Genomic DNA, 20,223 nt, shown 5'->3' with positions numbered 1-20,223 from the left:
CATCACTATCCCTTTGACATCTACTGCTGAACATAGGCTTCCACCAACTTCTCCCAGGTCTTTCTTGTTCATTGTTTCCCGACATCATGCTCTTGAACTTCCCATGTTTCTTTCCATCTCTACGTTGTCATTCAGTCATCTTTTTGGTCCATCTGTCATGATTTCACATCAGGTGTCCCACCTATTCCCACTTACTTCTTGCACTGTTTTTTTGACTCACATCAAGTATTATTCTTTCCATTGCTCTCTGAGCCAACTGAAGTTTCCTCATATTGGTTGTTGTCAAAGGCTAGATTTCAGATCCATAAGTCATACTTGGTAGAATGCATTGATCAAAAACTTTTCTTTTGAAAATGGTGAAGATGTTCTGATTTTTCAAGATGTAACTTAATTTACCAAAGGTAATCCATCCCATTTTGATTCTTGCCTCTATTTCCTTATTGTTATTTTGGTCAGGTGTTATTTTCCCCAAGTAATGACTCTTTCAATAGTGTGATTTTTAAGTAATTGTAAACATTTTACTAAAATAAGAATATATCCTATATATAAAATGGATGCAACTTAAATTTTGATACATTAACTCAATTGTAATAAGTTTTAACTTATGAAACAATAGTGACAAAAAGAATAAATAAACTAAAAAAACTGTTTTATTGAATCAAAGATTGCAATTTTGTTTCAAAATAATTGAGTTAAGAATTAAAAAAAAAAATCTAAATTAATCTATCTTTTTATGAAATAAACCTGATAATAAATCTGATAATTTAACTAAATTATTGATGAGTACAGTAATTAATACTTTTTTATATGATTAATAAATAAAAAAAGAATCATACCTTCGCATAAAAACATATCCCAAACTCTTAAAACTGAAGCCCATGGTAAAGTACGTGAAAACAAGCACATAAACCATTCAGTCATATAAAGAATTGGCTCCACCTTTTGCTTTTTCTAATATGAAAAAAATAAATTTAAATTTAACAAAATAATTTGATTATTTATTTGTTGAATATAAAAATGTCAAACAAAATTTATAAATCTTTTTAATTATAAAGTTTATTGTACAAATCAGAATACTAGAAATTTCTTTCAAATAGCTTAAAGCTAAAGTTTGATGATAAACAATAAATAAATTGCTTTTAATCCAGGGATATATTCAACTTTAAATTCTATTCAAAATATAAATTTTAAAATCTTTTGGAATGTGATATTACAAACTCAGCAAAGTTAAATATTTTAAAACAGTTTACTTTAAACATATATTTTAAAAACAAACAAACAAACAAACAACACACACACACACACACACACACACACAAGAGCACTATTACTGTTATAAATGTGAAACACACAAAGTCATTTTACATTAAGTTATATTTAACATCAATAAATCATTTCTATTCTTATCAATAATGAAATTTCATTTATATCTCTAAATTCATTATGAAATTTCATTTATATGTTCTTGCTTTTCTGAAATAGGCAATATATCTCTATTTCTAAAGAAAGTATACTCATAATTCCTAGAATACATTTTATTCTTTTCTCACACCCCTCTCCTCCAATCTCTCTAATTAAATAGTATAAAATTGACGTCATCAGGTTCTCTCTCAGAGAAAGAATTATTTGTTAATAAGGAATGATAAATTATAATCATTCCCTATATTGTATTATACTATAAAACAGTTAAAATAATCCAGAAGCAAAAAAATGATTTTTTCAGGAACTATGCCAATGTACAGTACAAGTCTTAATAATTCTAGCATAGAACTAGAATGCTAGAATCATTAGGAATTGTAATTTGTGTTCTAACAATTCTTAAAGGGCATTCTAAAATAAAGTTTGAAGAGGGCCATATAACACCAATTACCAGTGTCACTAGAATCTTAACACTTTTTCTGGCAATTTATGCAACTGTGTGTCATTCAAAAAAATGGGTGTTTTTAGTAAATTGCACATAAAGTGTATATAAATATAAATAAAAGCAATGGGATTGGTTTCTTTAATAAATTTAAAAAATTAAAAAGCTTAAAAGATACTTAGAAATATCTCCCAAACTAACGAGTTAAAAATTACTCCATTTTTTTCCGATTTCGAATGAACTAAAAGACACTCAAAGTGGAGAGAATTAAAGTCAATCACTTTTTTAATTTATTAAACATATTTACCAAATGCATTTCACTTTACAGCCTCTTCAGTCGTTATTTCGTTTAACATTATCTGTGCTTTTATATTTGATTAGCCTATCCCAGCATTCATCTACGTTGACTCTCATATTCAAATTAATAGTATTTGCATAACTTATAACACAATAATGTTCCACAATACGTCTTACAATTAAATTTTCTATTTTATACATTTTTATGTTATTACAATTAATAGTACAGTAATTGCACATAAAGTATTTTTCAGATATTATTTATTACTATCTGGAAATGTAAGAAACATTTTACAGATTATATTGTATTGATTTCTTACTTTCTCAAGATATATTTAATTTTAATGGTTTCTCATTATTCTATCCTCCAGTAGGTGCTAGTGACTAACTTTTATGTCATTACATATTCCATAAATATTGCTCAAAATAAAAAAAACTTTATTCTTAATTTATGTCTAACAATGAAATACTTTACAAAAACCAATCTGTATATTTGGTGTATTTTTTTCAACGACAGTGTTAAATAATTGAAAAATCACTTTAGAATGTAGTGGTAGTCATCAAGTATATGCATTATGTCTATTGTCCCACTGATTACTGCAATTCTCTTTGTTCAAATTGCACTAATCAGTGAAACAATACACATAATGCATATAATTGATGAATAAAATATGTGCAATAAAAATTTACTGCTTTTTAATTATTATTTTATAAAAAGTAAAATAAAAACTTGACATTAACACATTATTAAAAGCTGTAATTGTGAGTTTTTATGACATATTCGTTTTGTCATTTTGTGGTGCATCTTAACTTAAGTTTTGATTATATATCTTTTTGGTCACAAATTTTTGATCTGGTCCTTTGAGAGTTGTGTAAACAGCACTCCACTGTGTTTGTCTGTTTTTATTAAACAGAAATTAATTTTTTTCAGTCTGAAATATTATATTTTATGCAAACAAATAAGAATAATCTAATCTATATTTTAAAAATTTTTTGAAAGCTTATTCCATATTCATTTGTCTTTCTTAAAGACAATAATCTTTAAAACAACATTTTACTGATATTAATTACAATCATACATTCATTAAATATTTATTTTTTTCTTTCTTTTACTTATAAGCAGCATAAAAAAATTATCACCAATTTTTATAAGAGAAATACAGTAAAACTTCCCTAATTCAAATGTCTAACTTGAATATTTCTTTAACCTTTGTACAATGGGTTAGTCAGCTATGGCATTATCACGATGTAGTGGAGAATAAATGTGGAAAATTTTTTAAGAATTTTCCCACGCATTTTTCTCGTTTCCATTTTGGAAAAAATTTTTTAAACAGTTATGTCTAGTAAAGAAAAATAATTTTTTATTGTCACATAATTCCTTTTTTATGTGAATTTTTTCGCAGTAGTTTTTGGCTAGTTTTTGGCGATATCCACAAAATTTTTTTGCGGATATAGACGTCATTCTCCAGTGCCATGTGACCACCCTTGATGGGTATATCTGTTGATCACTGCAGATTGGTTAACTTGAAGAAACTGAGCACTCAATAGATCTCAATGGAATAGCATAGGGATTTGATGTCTCCAACTTAGATTTCTTAACTCAAATTTTCTCCAACTTGAAGTTTTTCATGGTTCCCCAACATTGATTTATGTTACTTCCTTGACTCAAATTTTAACATTTGTTCTATCCAAAGTGATCCTAATTATTGGATTTCCAGTTAGTTGTATTTATTCTCCAACACAAATTTTCAGAAAATATTCCAGTCCATAACAAGAGGTCATCTCACTTTATCTCAACAAAATGTACCTGCAAATTATTTGATTCCATTAGTTATATTGAACATTTTGCTGAAAGACATTATTACATGGACTGTCTAAGAAAAAAAAAAACAACAACAACAACAATGATGATTCTTTATATAATGCAACCAGAGGTAAAAGTACAAATCTATTCAGAATCAGTAGTTTTGTACTAGTTTTGTACTCTATTGTTCTCTAATTCAAATCGTCTGTAGCTCAGTTTTCTTGCTCCTTGGAGCTTTGAGTTGGAGAAGTTTTACTGTAATCATATTAAGAAATATATAAAATTCAACATTAACATTTAGTAAAATAGTGGTTAAAAGTAAAAACTTAAAAATTCAATGAATTTTTTTGATGTAAATCATTTCATGAAATGAACAATTAATTGATTCATTCATTTATATATATAAAATGATTAAAAAAGATTTATTGAGGTTACAGGTACTCCTCACTTTATGACTGAGTTCCATTCCAACAACTATGTCATTAAGCGAATTGGTCGTTAAGCGAGGAGCTTGTGCCGGGAATATAGGATCATTGTAAAATTATACAAATTATGCAACAAAATTCAAATTTATTCATAAAAAGACATGCATATGTACATATCATTTGTTTATTTGGTTATCTGGAGCTATAGAGGGTCCAGGTAAGGGAGATGACGATGATGAAATAGAAGAGGTATCTTCAAGGGCAGAGATCCTGGATGTAACAGTCAAAAAGAAACTCTTAAGTGTGGTTTGCTTTGTAATCTTATATTCTTGATAAATTTCTCTATAGCACTTCAAAAGTTCACTCATCCCATGTTCAACTTTATTAAAATGTTCAGTATTTGAATCCATAGTTCCTTTTTCTTTTTGTCGACATCTATATTATTTTGGGGTTACAAATATGTGAAAAAAATGAGATTACACAGTGACTGCTTGTCAGAATGAAACTGACTGAAAAAGCACATAACAAGCCTATTATATATTATAGTACACTCAGTGCGCATGTCATCATTCGCCACTGACCGACACTCGGAAAGGGGATTCAAATTGTAGGTCGAAACTCAATTGGTCATAAGTGTGAGTGGTCGTTAAGCAGATAGGTCGTAAAGTGAGGAGTACGTGTATTAATCAGCAAGTTAAATGAAAATTAATAAATTTTATACTTATAAAATTTATATATTAAGTTTTTTTCTTTTGAGATATTATAATTAATTATAATCTAACATTTAACTAAAATATAAGTAAATGTTTATTTTATTTATTCAAAAAAAAAAAAAAAAAACATTTCATAAAATATAATCAAAAAATTTTTAAATTTTCTTACCAAATGTTTATATGTCAGAGGAGAGGACTTTTTTAACAGACCAAACAAAATATCACCATCTAATTGGATGGACTCCTAAAATCATTAAAATAAAATATATATATTCAATAATAATAACAGTAAAAATTTTAATTTATAAAAATGCACATACTGTTAAGTATATTTCATGCTTTAATGAAGTTTTTAATACAAACATTTAATAATAACTTTGTTGTTAGCCATTACAATATAAAAATTGCATTAGAAAGTTAAAAATCATAATTTATATATAATTCAATATAATTTATCATCTCCAACTGTATCTTAATATTTCCTATGAAGAGATCAATTAAAATAATATAAATTGCCTAAAATATCCCATGCTCTGGACATAGATTTGGCAAATCTTTCATTTAATATCTGAAGAGTTCTTTTTTTGACTTTAAAACAACAAATTTTAACTTTTAAAATTTGTCATTCTGTCTTCTTTCCTACATTAATATATGTGTAAGGGTCCGAATAATAGGCCTAGCCACATAAAATTTTATGGAACCCCGTACGCGATCTTATCAAAATCTTTAAACGGATGCTCATCCTTCTTCTGCCGGAAACTACTTCCTCCCTCACCGGATTCTCAACCGGAGTTCTGATGACAGTCACCACCAATAAGTACGATTGGTAATTGTAATCATGTGATCCCTCATATAAAAAGGGGGTTGCTATCCGACACGGGGGTCGGAGAAGTCTCTCACAAACTACACCCGATCCAATCACATCTCGATCAACCCAACTCATCGTCTGTATTGCCGATCCTGGTTGAATCCGATATGAACGCCGATCGCCGTACCTGGTTGAACGACGAATACGAACTTGAACTCGTCCAGAGGTATGATCGCTGACCATGTAAATTCTCTCTCGGTACTACGCAAAAGAATATAATTAGAATAGCGTATCCAAAGCTCTGTATGTATTTAGTCTAAATGGATTATTAAATGTTCATTTTCCTTGCATTTTGGGTGTTGTCTATTCGAATATCGCCTAAGCCAAACTGACGACCCTCTCACCTCCTTTACCGCTCTTAGAAAACGCATCCCGTTGTTACGGGGTAATAACCTTGAACGGCTATCTCCTGACTCGTGAGCGAATTACCGTTGTCGGACTAACAGAAGTAATTACTCGAGTTCGTCACTCACATATGCATTTTCAATATTTTTGCCAGTCTAATAAATCAAATTCACATCCTTCAAATTAAAATTATATATCATATTGCCACCAACTTAATACAAAAACTGGGATTCAATTCTAAAAAGAGAAAAACTTGGTGTTTGAATGGTGTTTTTTGAATTTTTCAAACCAACCATTGCTAGCCACGAATTTAACACTGGTTTCATCAGCTGACGACTGTCCCATTGTTTTAAATAATCAAATATTTTTAAGGCTTTATATTTAAGTGCAGTTTTATTTAAAAGCAACCGTTTCTTGTTCATATCTTCTACCCGTAATATTAGTGCTAATTCCATTTTTTCCATTATAGGTGCTCTCAGACGAGCAACATTTCTTGCAAGGATAGATAATCAGGATGCGACCAAATTCCTAATCTTTTCTCCTGATTGCTTAATCGACCGAATAGTCGACTCATTTAAATTAAAATGCCTACCACTATCAGCTATCCACTCTTGATTTTTAATTTGATCCAAAATTTCTATCTTTGTTTGAAGAATTATAAATTTCCTTTTTAACGACAGTGCTTTCTTTTCATTCGGCATTGTTATGGCTAAAGTTTTTTCAATCAGTTTTGTGGACAGTAAAAATCACAAAAAATAACTTTACTATGTTAAAATATACGCCCAATAGAAGTTTATACTGCATTTTGGACCATTTTTACAGTCTCCACTTATTGAAAGAATATAAATGATAAAAAATTTAGTGATATATTTGAGTGTTTACGGTAACTGATGCACATCTTTCTAGAAACCGGTCTTCCCCTGAAACTTTCCAGGGAATAACACGCCAATGTCAACAAACGGCTGTTTTCGAGGACATTTAGCTCTGTATGCCAAGATGTGGCTCGTATCATGTGATCCATTGTGATTTTTCTGTTATGTGAAAGATAATTCATTTCTGAATACCATAAACCGCATTGTAAGAAAATTTCTGCATTTTTCCAACCGCATTGGAGTGAAAACACGTTGTAAAGGTACCGCGTTGTAGGAGGCCTACCTGTATATAGTCAAAAAATTTGAATATTTTTATGAAAATTATATGCATGGTGGCATGACTGCTTTGACTTTGCAATTGAATAAAGTCCAATCTACACAGTGACTGTAACTAGTCTATGCATTTTTTTTCAAATTTAGACTAGCATCATATACTAAGTTGTTTCAAGTATTACTAGATGATGTCACAGCAATGACGTAATCTAGATTTTTTTTTTATACATCTTTAAGTAAATATGCATTAATGTACACTAGCTGTAACAATTGTGTAGTTTTTTGGTCTTTTTACAGGGTAGAAAGAATCAAATGAAATACTAAGACATCATGGGTTCAATGGCTGGGTGATGAGGGACATATCCTATGAAAAATTCCTGGAGCATTTTGACTACACAGATCTAATCCCTGGCATTGGGCTGATATAAAAAAATAGCTACAGAGACTCAAGCCCACCCCACTGACAAAAAGAAAAAATAAATTATTTCTCCAAACTTCAGAGCATTGTTCTTAAAAAAGTTAAGAGGATAAATATGTTTTATCAAACCGTTTACAATACAATCATCATACATGTATTAATAAAAACATACTTAAAATTTAAATGTTATCAAAAGTAAGTGATAAACAGAAAAATCTTTCAGGCAAAGTTATTTGTTATTTCATGTAGATTCAGCTGCTGCTACAAAAATATAGGTTTTCATTTGAAAATAAGTTGACTTTGATGTGACATTGAAAATATGCTCAAAATAAAAAAATTTAATTTTTCAGATGGATGATTATTGGATTAGTTAGTAATCATTTTTTAATGATGAGAAAAATTCAAAATACATAATAAACTGTAGTTATGCTTAAGTTAACTCTTATTTCAAACTTCAATATATAAAAATAGTTATTTTTCATTTTATGCTGTTTATTTTTTGCAATAAGCAAAATGGTCAGTTCATCATAACATGCAATTTTCTAAGCATTGAACTTTTACTTTCTATCTCTGATAAAAATTGTATAAAAGAAAACATTAGATACTATTTTTAGAAAGTTTCAATATTTAAAATTCTTTATACATAACACAAATGATAAATATTTAACTGTTGTTTGCAACAACAATTGAATCAGAGTTAAACTGAAAAGGAATATACTGTATATTTCATAAATTAATAATTTTTCATGAATAAGAAGTTTGAATACATTTATTACATTCTTATTTAATGCTAGAAAAAAAAATTAATTTATATAATCACTAATTTTTAAACTTTAAAATAAATTAGGTATGAAAATTAGTGAGTACTGAGTATTGAAACAGAATTCTCAAAAATTTTATTAAAATCATCAGTCTAAACATTGCTAAATTCAGCATTGTCTATACAAGACAAACAATGCTGAATTTGCATTTATTTAGAAATGATTAAACTTCAAAAAGCCTTCAAGATTCTTGATGCATATATTAATACATATTTTTACCTATGTAAATACATGCTTTAATGAATTTTTATTAAAAAAATAATATGAAGATAATACCAAAATGTTAGCAAAATAAAGTTAACTTACTAAGCCAGGACTATAATAACCAGGAACATATTTTTCGCAAATAGCAACAAGGCACCAAAATGCTTGCTCTGCAGGCATATGCATTAACAAAGTGGCAGCAATAGGAGCTTGGGCTTGACAATATCCTACTGCAGGATTAAAGATTGAATATGCTTTCAATATGCGAAATAAATCAGCTTGCCTGTAAAAAATTTTAAACATTAGTATATCAAATTATCAGATTGTTAAAATGTGATATAACATCCAGTTAATTTTTTAAAAATTTTGTTATAATAAAAACTGCAACATCAAAACTTTTAAAATGTAAAAGATTAAAAATTTTAGTTAAAGCCTATCACTTTATTTAGTTTGAAAACAAAAGATAATTAATTACAAAACATTGAGAAAACAGATTACAATTATTTTTCAATAAACTTGCTTTTAAAAGTGACTAAAAAAATTAAAATTTAAAAGAAAAAATATGGATACTCAAGTCATTAAGTATATTATAGTAAAATTTTTAAANCAATTTTGTTGTATATGTTATGGACCAGGTGATTAATCAGGAAATAAGTGGAGTTTTTTAAATCAAATTAAGATGTCCCACAAGATTAACTACTGGCCACATAAATTAAATAAAATTTAAAAGAAAAAATATGGATACTCAAGTCATTAAGTATATTATAGTAAAATTTTTAAAATATTTTTTATTTTTACAAAAATGGAGAAAACAAAGACAAGTAAAGTCTTTGTATGCTTTTCTATTTAAGAATACATACCAAGAATATGTTAAAACATTAGCAGCAATGAAGATAAATCAGTTTTAGAAATGAAGAATGCCAAAATGTGTCCTAGTCAACTGAAATTCTAAACATTGTACTTTAAAAAGTAAAATCATAAAAAAATATTCTATTTAAAAAATGTCCAGGACTAACCCATAACTAACTAACTACCAGTGTTTGTAGTTTTATCCTCTCAGTTACTGAAGGCACTTATTAGAATTAAGAAAGTACATTCAGAAATGAAAAAACCTGAGTCATTAGATGTGGAAAATTAAATATTTATATACTTACTATAGACTTTCCACAGGGTAACATTTTCAAATTCCACAAAGGCAAGTGCTACATGCTACCTGAATCAATAATGATAGAGTGCATCTATTTCATGCTATATCATTGTTGCAGTAATTAAGTGAATATAGTATATATATTTTTAAATTATATTCTTTTTTTATAAGAATTATATTTAGTTTATTATTTTGTTAAATTTTTTGTCAATAAATGGCACTACATGTAAATCATCAAATTGAAAGTAGATAGATAGTAACTGATTTATAGAAATGCAACTGATATTTTAGGGTGGCATGTACATTACTAGATGATGTCACAGCAATGACGTAATCTAGATTTTTTTTTATACATCTTTAAGTAAATATGCATTAATGTACACTAGCTGTAACAATTGTGTAGTTTTTTGGTCTTTTTACAGGGTAGAAAGAATCAAATGAAATACTAAGACATCATGGGTTCAATGGCTGGGTGATGAGGGACATATCCTATGAAAAATTCCTGGAGCATTTTGACTACACAGATCTAATCCCTGGCATTGGGCTGATATAAAAAAATAGCTACAGAGACTCAAGCCCACCCCACTGACAAAAAGAAAAAATAAATTATTTCTCCAAACTTCAGAGCATTGTTCTTAAAAAAGTTAAGAGGATAAATATGGTTTATCAAACCGTCTACAATACAATCATCATACATGTATTAATAAAAACATACTTAAAATTTAAATGTTATCAAAAGTAAGTGATAAACAGAAAAATCTTTCAGGCAAAGTTATTTGTTATTTCATGTAGATTCAGCTGCTGCTACAAAAATATAGGTTTTCATTTGAAAATAAGTTGACTTTGATGTGACATTGAAAATATGCTCAAAATAAAAAAATTTAATTTTTCAGATGGATGATTATTGGATTAGTTAGTAATCATTTTTTAATGATGAGAAAAATTCAAAATACATAATAAACTGTAGTTATGCTTAAGTTAACTCTTATTTCAAACTTCAATATATAAAAATAGTTATTTTTCATTTTATGCTGTTTATTTTTTGCAATAAGCAAAATGGTCAGTTCATCATAACATGCAATTTTCTAAGCATTGAACTTTTACTTTCTATCTCTGATAAAAATTGTATAAAAGAAAACATTAGATACTATTTTTAGAAAGTTTCAATATTTAAAATTCTTTATACATAACACAAATGATAAATATTTAACTGTTGTTTGCAACAACAATTGAATCAGAGTTAAACTGAAAAGGAATATACTGTATATTTCATAAATTAATAATTTTTCATGAATAAGAAGTTTGAATACATTTATTACATTCTTATTTAATGCTAGAAAAAAAAATTAATTTATATAATCACTAATTTTTAAACTTTAAAATAAATTAGGTATGAAAATTAGTGAGTACTGAGTATTGAAACAGAATTCTCAAAAATTTTATTAAAATCATCAGTCTAAACATTGCTAAATTCAGCATTGTCTATACAAGACAAACAATGCTGAATTTGCATTTATTTAGAAATGATTAAACTTCAANTTGATTTTGTTTATAAACCCAGAAATAAAGATACAATAGTTAAATTAGGATGGTTTCCTAACTGTGTAAATGTTTAATTAAAACTTACATTTAAAATTTCATTCTATTTATTATTCAAGTCTTTTCATTGGTATAAAACCAAAAGAGTGTATAAAAATTTATTTTAAAATCTGTTTTAATTCAAACACTATCCATTTGATAGTGTAAATAAAAAAAATATTTTAATGAAAAAAATTTAGTTAATAACTTTGAAACACATTGAGTATAAGAATTAAACATTACATTTAAAAATGAAAATTTTTTTGATCATTTATTATGTAATGAAATGAACCACTATATTTACTCAAAATAGTAATGTTTTGTGAATCTAAAGACTTACCCATGACCATGCCGATTAGAAAACATTTCATGTAAAGGAAACTGTCTGTGAAGATCTTTTTTAATATCATCTACACATCTAGGATCTCCTGGTTGTGTATCCAACTCCTTTTAAAATAATTTATGAAATTTTTAAACTATACATTTAAGAAAATTTACATTATAGCTTTTAAATTAGTGATGAGCAACTTTTTATGGATAGGGCCATAAAATTTATAGGCTTCTAGCAAGCTGCTTGCATTTTTTTTATTATGAAGTATCAGGTTTTAAGTCTGCCAAGTACCAAATGCTTCATAACCATCAGTACACTAGGTACTAAAATAATATATGCCAGGAGTCAGAAATCTATGGAATGTGTCACACAGGACTATTTTCAGTGGCACTCTGAATAGAAATGGGTAAAAATCATATTTTAATTATTAATTACACAGTTAAAGGGAAGCCATAGTTCAGTGTTGGCTATGGTACATTAAAAACAAAATCTCTTGTTTGTATATTTATGTTACAGCGCATGTGTTTACACTCTGTGTTGCTATCTATGTGTTGTTCATGAGGTTCACATGTAAAAACATAATTGAATTAACAACTTAACTTCAAAATTATATATTTTTAAGTCCATTATAACCAGACCAATTTTGTTGTATATGTTATGGACCAGGTGATTAATCAGGAAATAAGTGGAGTTTTTTAAATCAAATTAAGATGTCCCACAAGATTAACTACTGGCCACATAAATTTAAAATTCAGTACTAAATGCAATATGCACCACACAACTCAGATATGAGTGCTGATTGGCTAGCATCTCGGATGATCACTCCTCAAAAATATTGTTATCACTTTGCCCAACTAGGTGATAGCAGTATTCATAATGATCAGTCAATTTGATAAATTATGTTAAAACACCTGAAATTTATTACAATGCCCGATTTTATTCGTCATTATTCATAATGCCTGTATTAATCACTTGGTCCATAACATATATATAACAAAACTGGTAGAATCATGTTGTTATCCAGAATAACACAAACTTAGGTTTGGCACAACACTGCTGAAAGGTTGCCAACCTGATATAAGCTAATGATATACACACTAGTAATGCATAGTTTACTGTCAGCTCTTCACTGGTCAAGTTTAATTTGAATGTTCTTTGTCATAGATATCAGCCTAATGAGAGTTGCATAATAGCACAAGGCAGAAAACAAAAATAAAATTATATTGCCAATGTCCTAGAGATGCATATAAGGACTTCTCAGCCTGGGGCCACAAGTTGCTCATGACTGTTCTACATTACTAAGAAAAAAATAACTGTACCAAAAATTTGTGTTTATAATTTTCCATTAAATACTTTCCTCCACATAAGTATTGCCAAGCCCTGGCTCTAAGAGCCGGTGGAATTCCTTTTCGACAACGATCACGCACCTATTAAACATTAATTTAAAAATTAAAAACAGCTAAGAAAATTAAAATAAATGTCTATAAATATTATATTATGCAAAATTAATAATAACTTACAGTTTCTAAACAAATAATTAAGAAGTTAATTTTCAATTTTAATTATTACATTGACTTTGATTATATTTTCTTTGTGGTGTAACTAACACACACACACACACAATTACCTTTTTATATCTTTTGATCATGAAACGTTCCCAATTTTCCAACATTTCTAACCATTTTAATTCTCGTTTCCTTAACACTTCTACAGGTAAACCAACAAGTCTGAAAATTCAAACAAAATTTGTATAATTATAACACTTTTTAATTAAATAAATTTTGCAAAAATTCTTTTATTAAATTTAATTATGAAAAAAAAGTGTGTAGAAAAACCTAAAACTTAAAAAAAAGTCAATCTATTGTAGTAATAAATTTCAATTATTTACATAGCATAAGAATTCAATAAACTAAATTTAAGTTCCATTAATACAGAATAATTAAATACATTAACAACTTTAATGCATCTCTATAATAATTAAATAATTTATTAATTACTTAGAATATTGTTAAATAAATTTATTAATATGAATAATTAACTTCAACTTTCTCCATTCTGCTAAGTTTTTTGTATTAAATTTAACTGAAATTTGACTTTCTTCTGTAGCATTTTTACAGCTACTAATTTTTTCAAAACATATAATTTAAAAGCTAGTAAAAATTCTATTGCGGAGATCTTAACAAGAAATTCTCAGTTACCTCAAAATGATTAAGTTTTCAATAATACAAGCATTCAGAAATAGAATACTCAATATTTAAGAGCAAGTAAGATGATTAAGATATGTTCTTTTTGAAAAAAATCAATTTCAAAGTTTTGAACAAGTACTTAATTGAAGTTCTCTAAAATTTATCTATGGGAAAAAAAGGATCAAATTATCTTTATATACTGAAAAGAAGTCAGTTTTTCATTTTTGCCTAGGAGCATTTTAAATGTATTAAGTCTCAGGTACCATAAAAATCTTAGACAAGGCCAATAGAATAGACTTCACTTAAAAACTTAAATTTAAAATCTCATTTCCTTATTTATAAATCATGCATTAACATTAGTCAGAGTAAAATTATAATATGAATGTATATATTCAATGAACATATTGTCTTAAAATGTAACCTTAAAGATTTCATTTTCAGAAAAATCAATTATGACCAAATTTTAAGATTTTTTTTTTTTTTAGCTTTAAGATATTTGCAAATGGTCCACTGAATTTTATCAGGCTATATTTAGGGCTATTTAATCAAAACCAAAGAAATTTGTTTAGAGATAGACTGTTAGCAATTTGTCTAAAGGTAAGCTATCTCTTAATTAAAAATTAATTTTTCTAATCATTAAGTTTAACTTATTTCAGAATAATCAGAATCCAGAGCAGGAGTTGTAGATTCAAGTCCATGCTTGCCATGCTGTTGCATTGCCAGTTATGTTACCCAAACTCATATGATCATCCCTTCTTCCAGAGCAATTAATTAATAATTTAAGGTATCATTTAGAATGATGGTAAGTATTTTCAAAATTGCACTAAATAGAATTGAAAAATATATTAAATAGGAAATAATTCAAAATTAACACATTCTCATTCTTGTACATTAATATAGTTATGATTTTACTTCACAATAACATTACCTTGACTCTTAATATTGCTCATTTAAACATTTTATTTTTAACCAAATTAAATTTGTTGATAGAAATTTTTTAAGTAGTAAACGCAGAAACCTATTATCTTTATTCATAAAGCAATTAAAATTTAGTAATTATTATTTTGGTTAATTTAAACTAGACAATAAGCATGTGAAAAAAATAATCAGATTACAAATATATAAAAATGTTTAAAATATAGAAAAACTGACCATGAAAAATATTTATTAATATATTTAATAAATGTCAATAAGCTGCAATAGTTTTTTGAAAATTTAATTTTCATATTAAATCTAGGAAATAAAGAATTTTTCTTTAAATTCATTTTATCTAATTTTTGCATATCAGATAAATATATTAACAACAACAAATCTTCAACATCACCAATATATTAATATTGATTAAATAAGAAATTATTATATAGCAAATGACAAAAGATGGTTAATAATCAATGATGGTCCTTAAAAAATTTAAACTAAATTATCAAAAAGTTTTTTCAAATAAATGATTAAATATATCATCATAATCCTGAAGTTCTGGATTATGATCCTATTTAAGTCATTACTTTTCTAGCTTAAGTTAGAATTAAATTCTTAAAATCATTAAGTTACAAGATATGGCAGTAAGCCTAAATAAATAAAACAAAATTTTATTAGTACAAGTGGGATTTATGTAATATTAAACTAAATGAATGATTTATGCTAGTCAGCATGAAATATTTTATCCTTCAGATTAAAGTTCTTAAAGTACATATTCTGATATAAATAGACTAACAAGAGTCTTTAAATTTGAATACAGCAACTTTATATTCAGTTTAATTTCTATCCTCAGTAAAATTTATAAAATAATTATCTGATTATTCATATTCCACAAATAGCTCAATAATAATTTTCTTTTCTTATAGTTTATTACAATTAAGAAATACAGGTATCCCTTGATTAATGTAGGTAATTAATCCCTCGATGCTACCGCATATATCAAAATCACATTAAATCAAGTACAGTTGTACGGTACTTTGGAACTCAACCAAACAATCAACACCCGCTAGAACAAATTTTCAGTTAAGAATAAATATTTTTATGTTAAAAAACAAAAATAGCAAATTCATTAACACCTTATTTGCAGAGAAAACATTGTCTATGTAAAAACAGCCATTAAAGCCACATTAATTAAAACCTGCATTAAGCAAGGAATACCTATACACATTAATATTGCTGTTTATATTTACAAACTCAAAAATGAAAATAATAACCAAATAGTAAATTAATTATAAAGAACAAACATTTATATTTTTAGTTTAAATTTAAAAAAAATTACATAATTTACTTAAAAGTTTAAAATATTTTTTTAATTTAAACATATTTCTGAAATATTTTAGAGAATTAAAATTATCACATATAATTTAAATATTTATTACAAAAACAAACAAGGTTTTGTTTACATTTTAAATGATCTCATTTAATTCTTTATTTGGAAAATAGAAGTCAGTCTAATTACCTACTTATTTATAATGTATTGTACAAAAGCAGGAAAAAATTAGGACAAAATGAAATATAAAAATTTTTAACTTATATTAATAATGAGCAATATGGTTCAATTTATGATGCATTTTTATTTCAATTATTCTTTTTTAATGATATAGCTATCAAATTATGCAATTAAAGATAAAATAATTTTCTATAATTGACTATATATGATATAAACAATGAAAATAAACACTGGAAAAATTACACTTAATTAATAGTTTTTAATATAAAAGTACTAATGCACTTTATATAGAACTTCATAATTATAAACAGCATATACAAAAGATTTTACATTTTTTAAAAATAGCTCTTTGACAATCATATATTTCATAGAACATTTTATTATATCTACAAAAACACACTGTTACTTTTAGTGTTTTTTTTCCCTGGCTATAAAAATGTGCTGAAATTTTCAGGTTTTCCATAACTAACAATACTGATCTATATATTTTTCCTCCCCTTCATATTCATAATTGCAATATATAAATTAATAATTGCATTAACATTAATATTGCATACCTAAGCAATAAATAGCAAAGTAATATTGCATTATCAAATATAAAACAAAAAAAACTTCAAAAAGTAAAAATTATAAAAATTTATTCCTTAAGTAAATACTAGAAAATCACAAAAGAAAATTTTAGAAAAATTAGCAATTAGCATGTAGAGTTATCATAATAAAAAAATTGTTTTAAATAAAAAAAAAAACAAATATATTGAACTTGATTAATGCATCAATTTAAGCCTTTTTTACAATTATTGCAACGTTCTATATTGTAAAAATTACGGGAAAAAACACTTCAAATTTCACATTTTACGAAATACAAATGTTTATAAACTATTATTTGATTAAGTATCGGTTAACAATAACGCCCACTTCAGATTTTAAGAAGATATCGCAAATTATTAATTATGGCAATTTCAAAGAATATCTACTTCAAATATAAATATATTCTTATTTAAGCCGAACTACTTCAAAACAAAATTTCACTAATTTAAAAAAATTCGCCCAGTTAAACAAATTAAGACGTCTATTTAAATGAGTTACGAGTTTCTGACACAATAACTTTAATCATTATCCAAGGCTATCTCCATTACATAATAATCTTACTTTGTGACTATATAGATATGAGAGAGCGAAATCAGGAAATGTTGTTAACTATTTGACATTTTAATACTGTTTCTCAAGATCGATTACGTTTTCGTTTTATCAATGACGCCTCGCTCGCGGATCTATCCAGAAGAAAGAGCACAAACACACAAGAAATGATAACTTAAAAGTTAATGAATTTTTTAAAAAAGTATTTATAAATTACAGCTACAATAAAGTAAATATTATTACACTTTATACGGCATCCATACTTTTATTTACTTTTTGCGACATCAAGATATTTTATGTGGAATATTATTGCATATTTTTTACAAGTAGGTCATAAGTTATATTCATATATTCTGTATATACACCATTTAATGTAATTAATGCTGTTATATTCTTTTGTATATATATATTAAAAAAAATGATTCAGATTTCGGAATTTTGAAATGTTCCTCATTTAATCTGGAGGAAGAGTAGCGCAATTTCTATTATATTACACTTCCAATTGTCGTTTCTAGGTTATTTGCAATGACGTGAAGCAACGTCATTGCAAATAACCTACGTCATCTCAAATAAAAAGTCCATCCAAACAAACAAAAAAATAATAATAATACACGAACAAAAATTGATGATGATATTTCGAGAATGATTGCGAAATTTCCACTTATACATTATTTATACCACTTATTTTGGCTTCTTATAACGGATGTTTTAGAGAGGGATTCCAGTATATAAAGTCGTTATGCCGAATCTGCAACCTACTATATAACGCATAAAAATTTTTATTACGTATAATATAAATCAAAACCTCTATTATATAAAATAAGAGAATTTTTTTAACCGTACAGCGGAACGAAATTTGAAATTCGACTTTGATTGTGTTAAGTGTAGCATTACAGAGAAAATAGCAGAGATTAAAAAATTCCACTGACGTATTTTTTTATAAGTGAAATGTTTTTGAAATATATCAGAAAAACTAACAATTTGTAGCTTTTTTTTATTTATTTATTTCAAAATATACCGAAAAAACTTAACGGAAATTAAACAAAGTTAGCATTTAATATCAATCAATTAAATAATTAACATATTAATTAAATCCAGTTTCTAGTAATGTAATTACTATTCTGATCATTTCATCGCGTAAAACATGTTGCAAATAATTTATTTACACAATGTGAGAATATAAAAACCGTGCCGAAAGATCAAACGTACAATTTTATCTAATTAACTTCCATACTCTACTATCAAATCTAATTAATTCAAACGCAGTAATAATCTTAAATTAGATCTCTATTTATTAGCACTCACGTCATATAACTTTATATTCATAACACGACTGTGATCGTGGAAAATTTATCTACGATTGTACGTTTTTATTAATGTAAATGACTAAATCGAGCTTTCTTAACGAAATTTAATTCAAATCTCGAATGTTTTCAGTAAAGTCGAGCCGAAGCTATCCAGATAGATACACAAATCATTCATGCAAAACACGTGAATTACAACGTGGTTAACGCCCTGATTCGATATTACAATGGCGATACAACAAAAATATTCTCAAGTTATAAACAGGCTTCCTTTCGATGAAAAGACGTACTGAACTAGAAAAATAAAGGCAATTTAATTGAAAATCCCGAGAGTATTTGTCATCAAGTTATGCCAGACTCGTTCCAATATTGAAGTGTTTGGAGCATTCAACGAATGACAAATCGTCCCGGATATTAATTTTATTAAATTATAATTTTAAAAAAAAATTACGCAATTCGGCATGAAAAATGATTTTCTGATACGGTTCGTTTAAATTTTTATCACGTGTATGTAAAAATAAAAAAGAAAATACGTTCGGATTGTTAACATGACCTCATCCTAAATTTATTAACGGACAGTTAAAACTTAATAAAAGAAATAAAAGTAAAATTTCAGATGGATTTAACTTCATATAAAATTAAATAAAAATGTTATTTCAGCTGTTTTGCCAAACTTATCACGACGACTTCCACGTATTATAACACACTTCTTTTATTCTTTTTAAGTATTTTATGCATTTTGTTGAAGGTATTTAAAAAGAATATAAGAGTGTTATAATACATTGAAGTTGCTGTGATAAGTTTGGCAAAACAGCACTAAAAATTTGCTGAAATAACGTTTTTAGTACAATATACCAAACAATAAACCAAATGAGGGAAAATTAAATAAGTGTAAACATTTTCAAAGGAAAATTTATATGAACTATTTTAACAATTAATTATTTAAAAATGAAATATTTAAATACTCTGCTTACAAGAAGTTTTGAAAAACTCAAGACACAAACTCATGTTACAATCTTAACAATTTATAGAGAAGAATCCTATCAATTTAAAACATTAAAAATATTTTTGATTATATTCAAAACTCGGTGAAAAATTTTACAATTAAAATTCACAAAACTTTTTTGCATTAACAGAAAGCTCATATAAAATGAAATTCTATTTTCTGAATAGCTAAATGAACAAATTTAGAATAATATTGAAATAATCAT

At 26.6% G+C, this 20,223-nt stretch overlaps 1 protein-coding gene across 2 annotated transcripts in view; it reads right to left on the bottom strand.

The window, feature by feature from the left end:
• LOC111631008 (TBC1 domain family member 10A-like) overlaps positions 1-20,223 on the bottom strand; it is a 46,607-nt gene that overhangs the window by 8,096 nt on the left and 18,288 nt on the right. For both annotated transcript variants that reach the window (XM_023375192.1, XM_023375193.1), the window contains 6 exons: positions 13,585-13,684; positions 13,277-13,384; positions 11,967-12,073; positions 9,004-9,184; positions 5,270-5,344; positions 837-951 (listed from right to left, as the gene is read on the bottom strand). In XM_023375192.1, coding sequence (XP_023230960.1) covers positions 837-951; positions 5,270-5,344; positions 9,004-9,184; positions 11,967-12,073; positions 13,277-13,384; positions 13,585-13,684 — 686 coding nt within the window. The remainder of the gene's footprint in view (positions 1-836; positions 952-5,269; positions 5,345-9,003; positions 9,185-11,966; positions 12,074-13,276; positions 13,385-13,584; positions 13,685-20,223) is intronic.

Source organism: Centruroides sculpturatus, unplaced genomic scaffold (assembly GCF_000671375.1).
Source record: "Centruroides sculpturatus isolate CEXI.00-Female unplaced genomic scaffold, Cexi_2.0 scaffold682, whole genome shotgun sequence".
Lineage (NCBI taxonomy): Eukaryota > Metazoa > Arthropoda > Arachnida > Scorpiones > Buthidae > Centruroides > Centruroides sculpturatus.
Note: the sequence above shows the minus strand (reverse complement) of the source record. Positions and strands in the feature narration are given on the sequence as shown.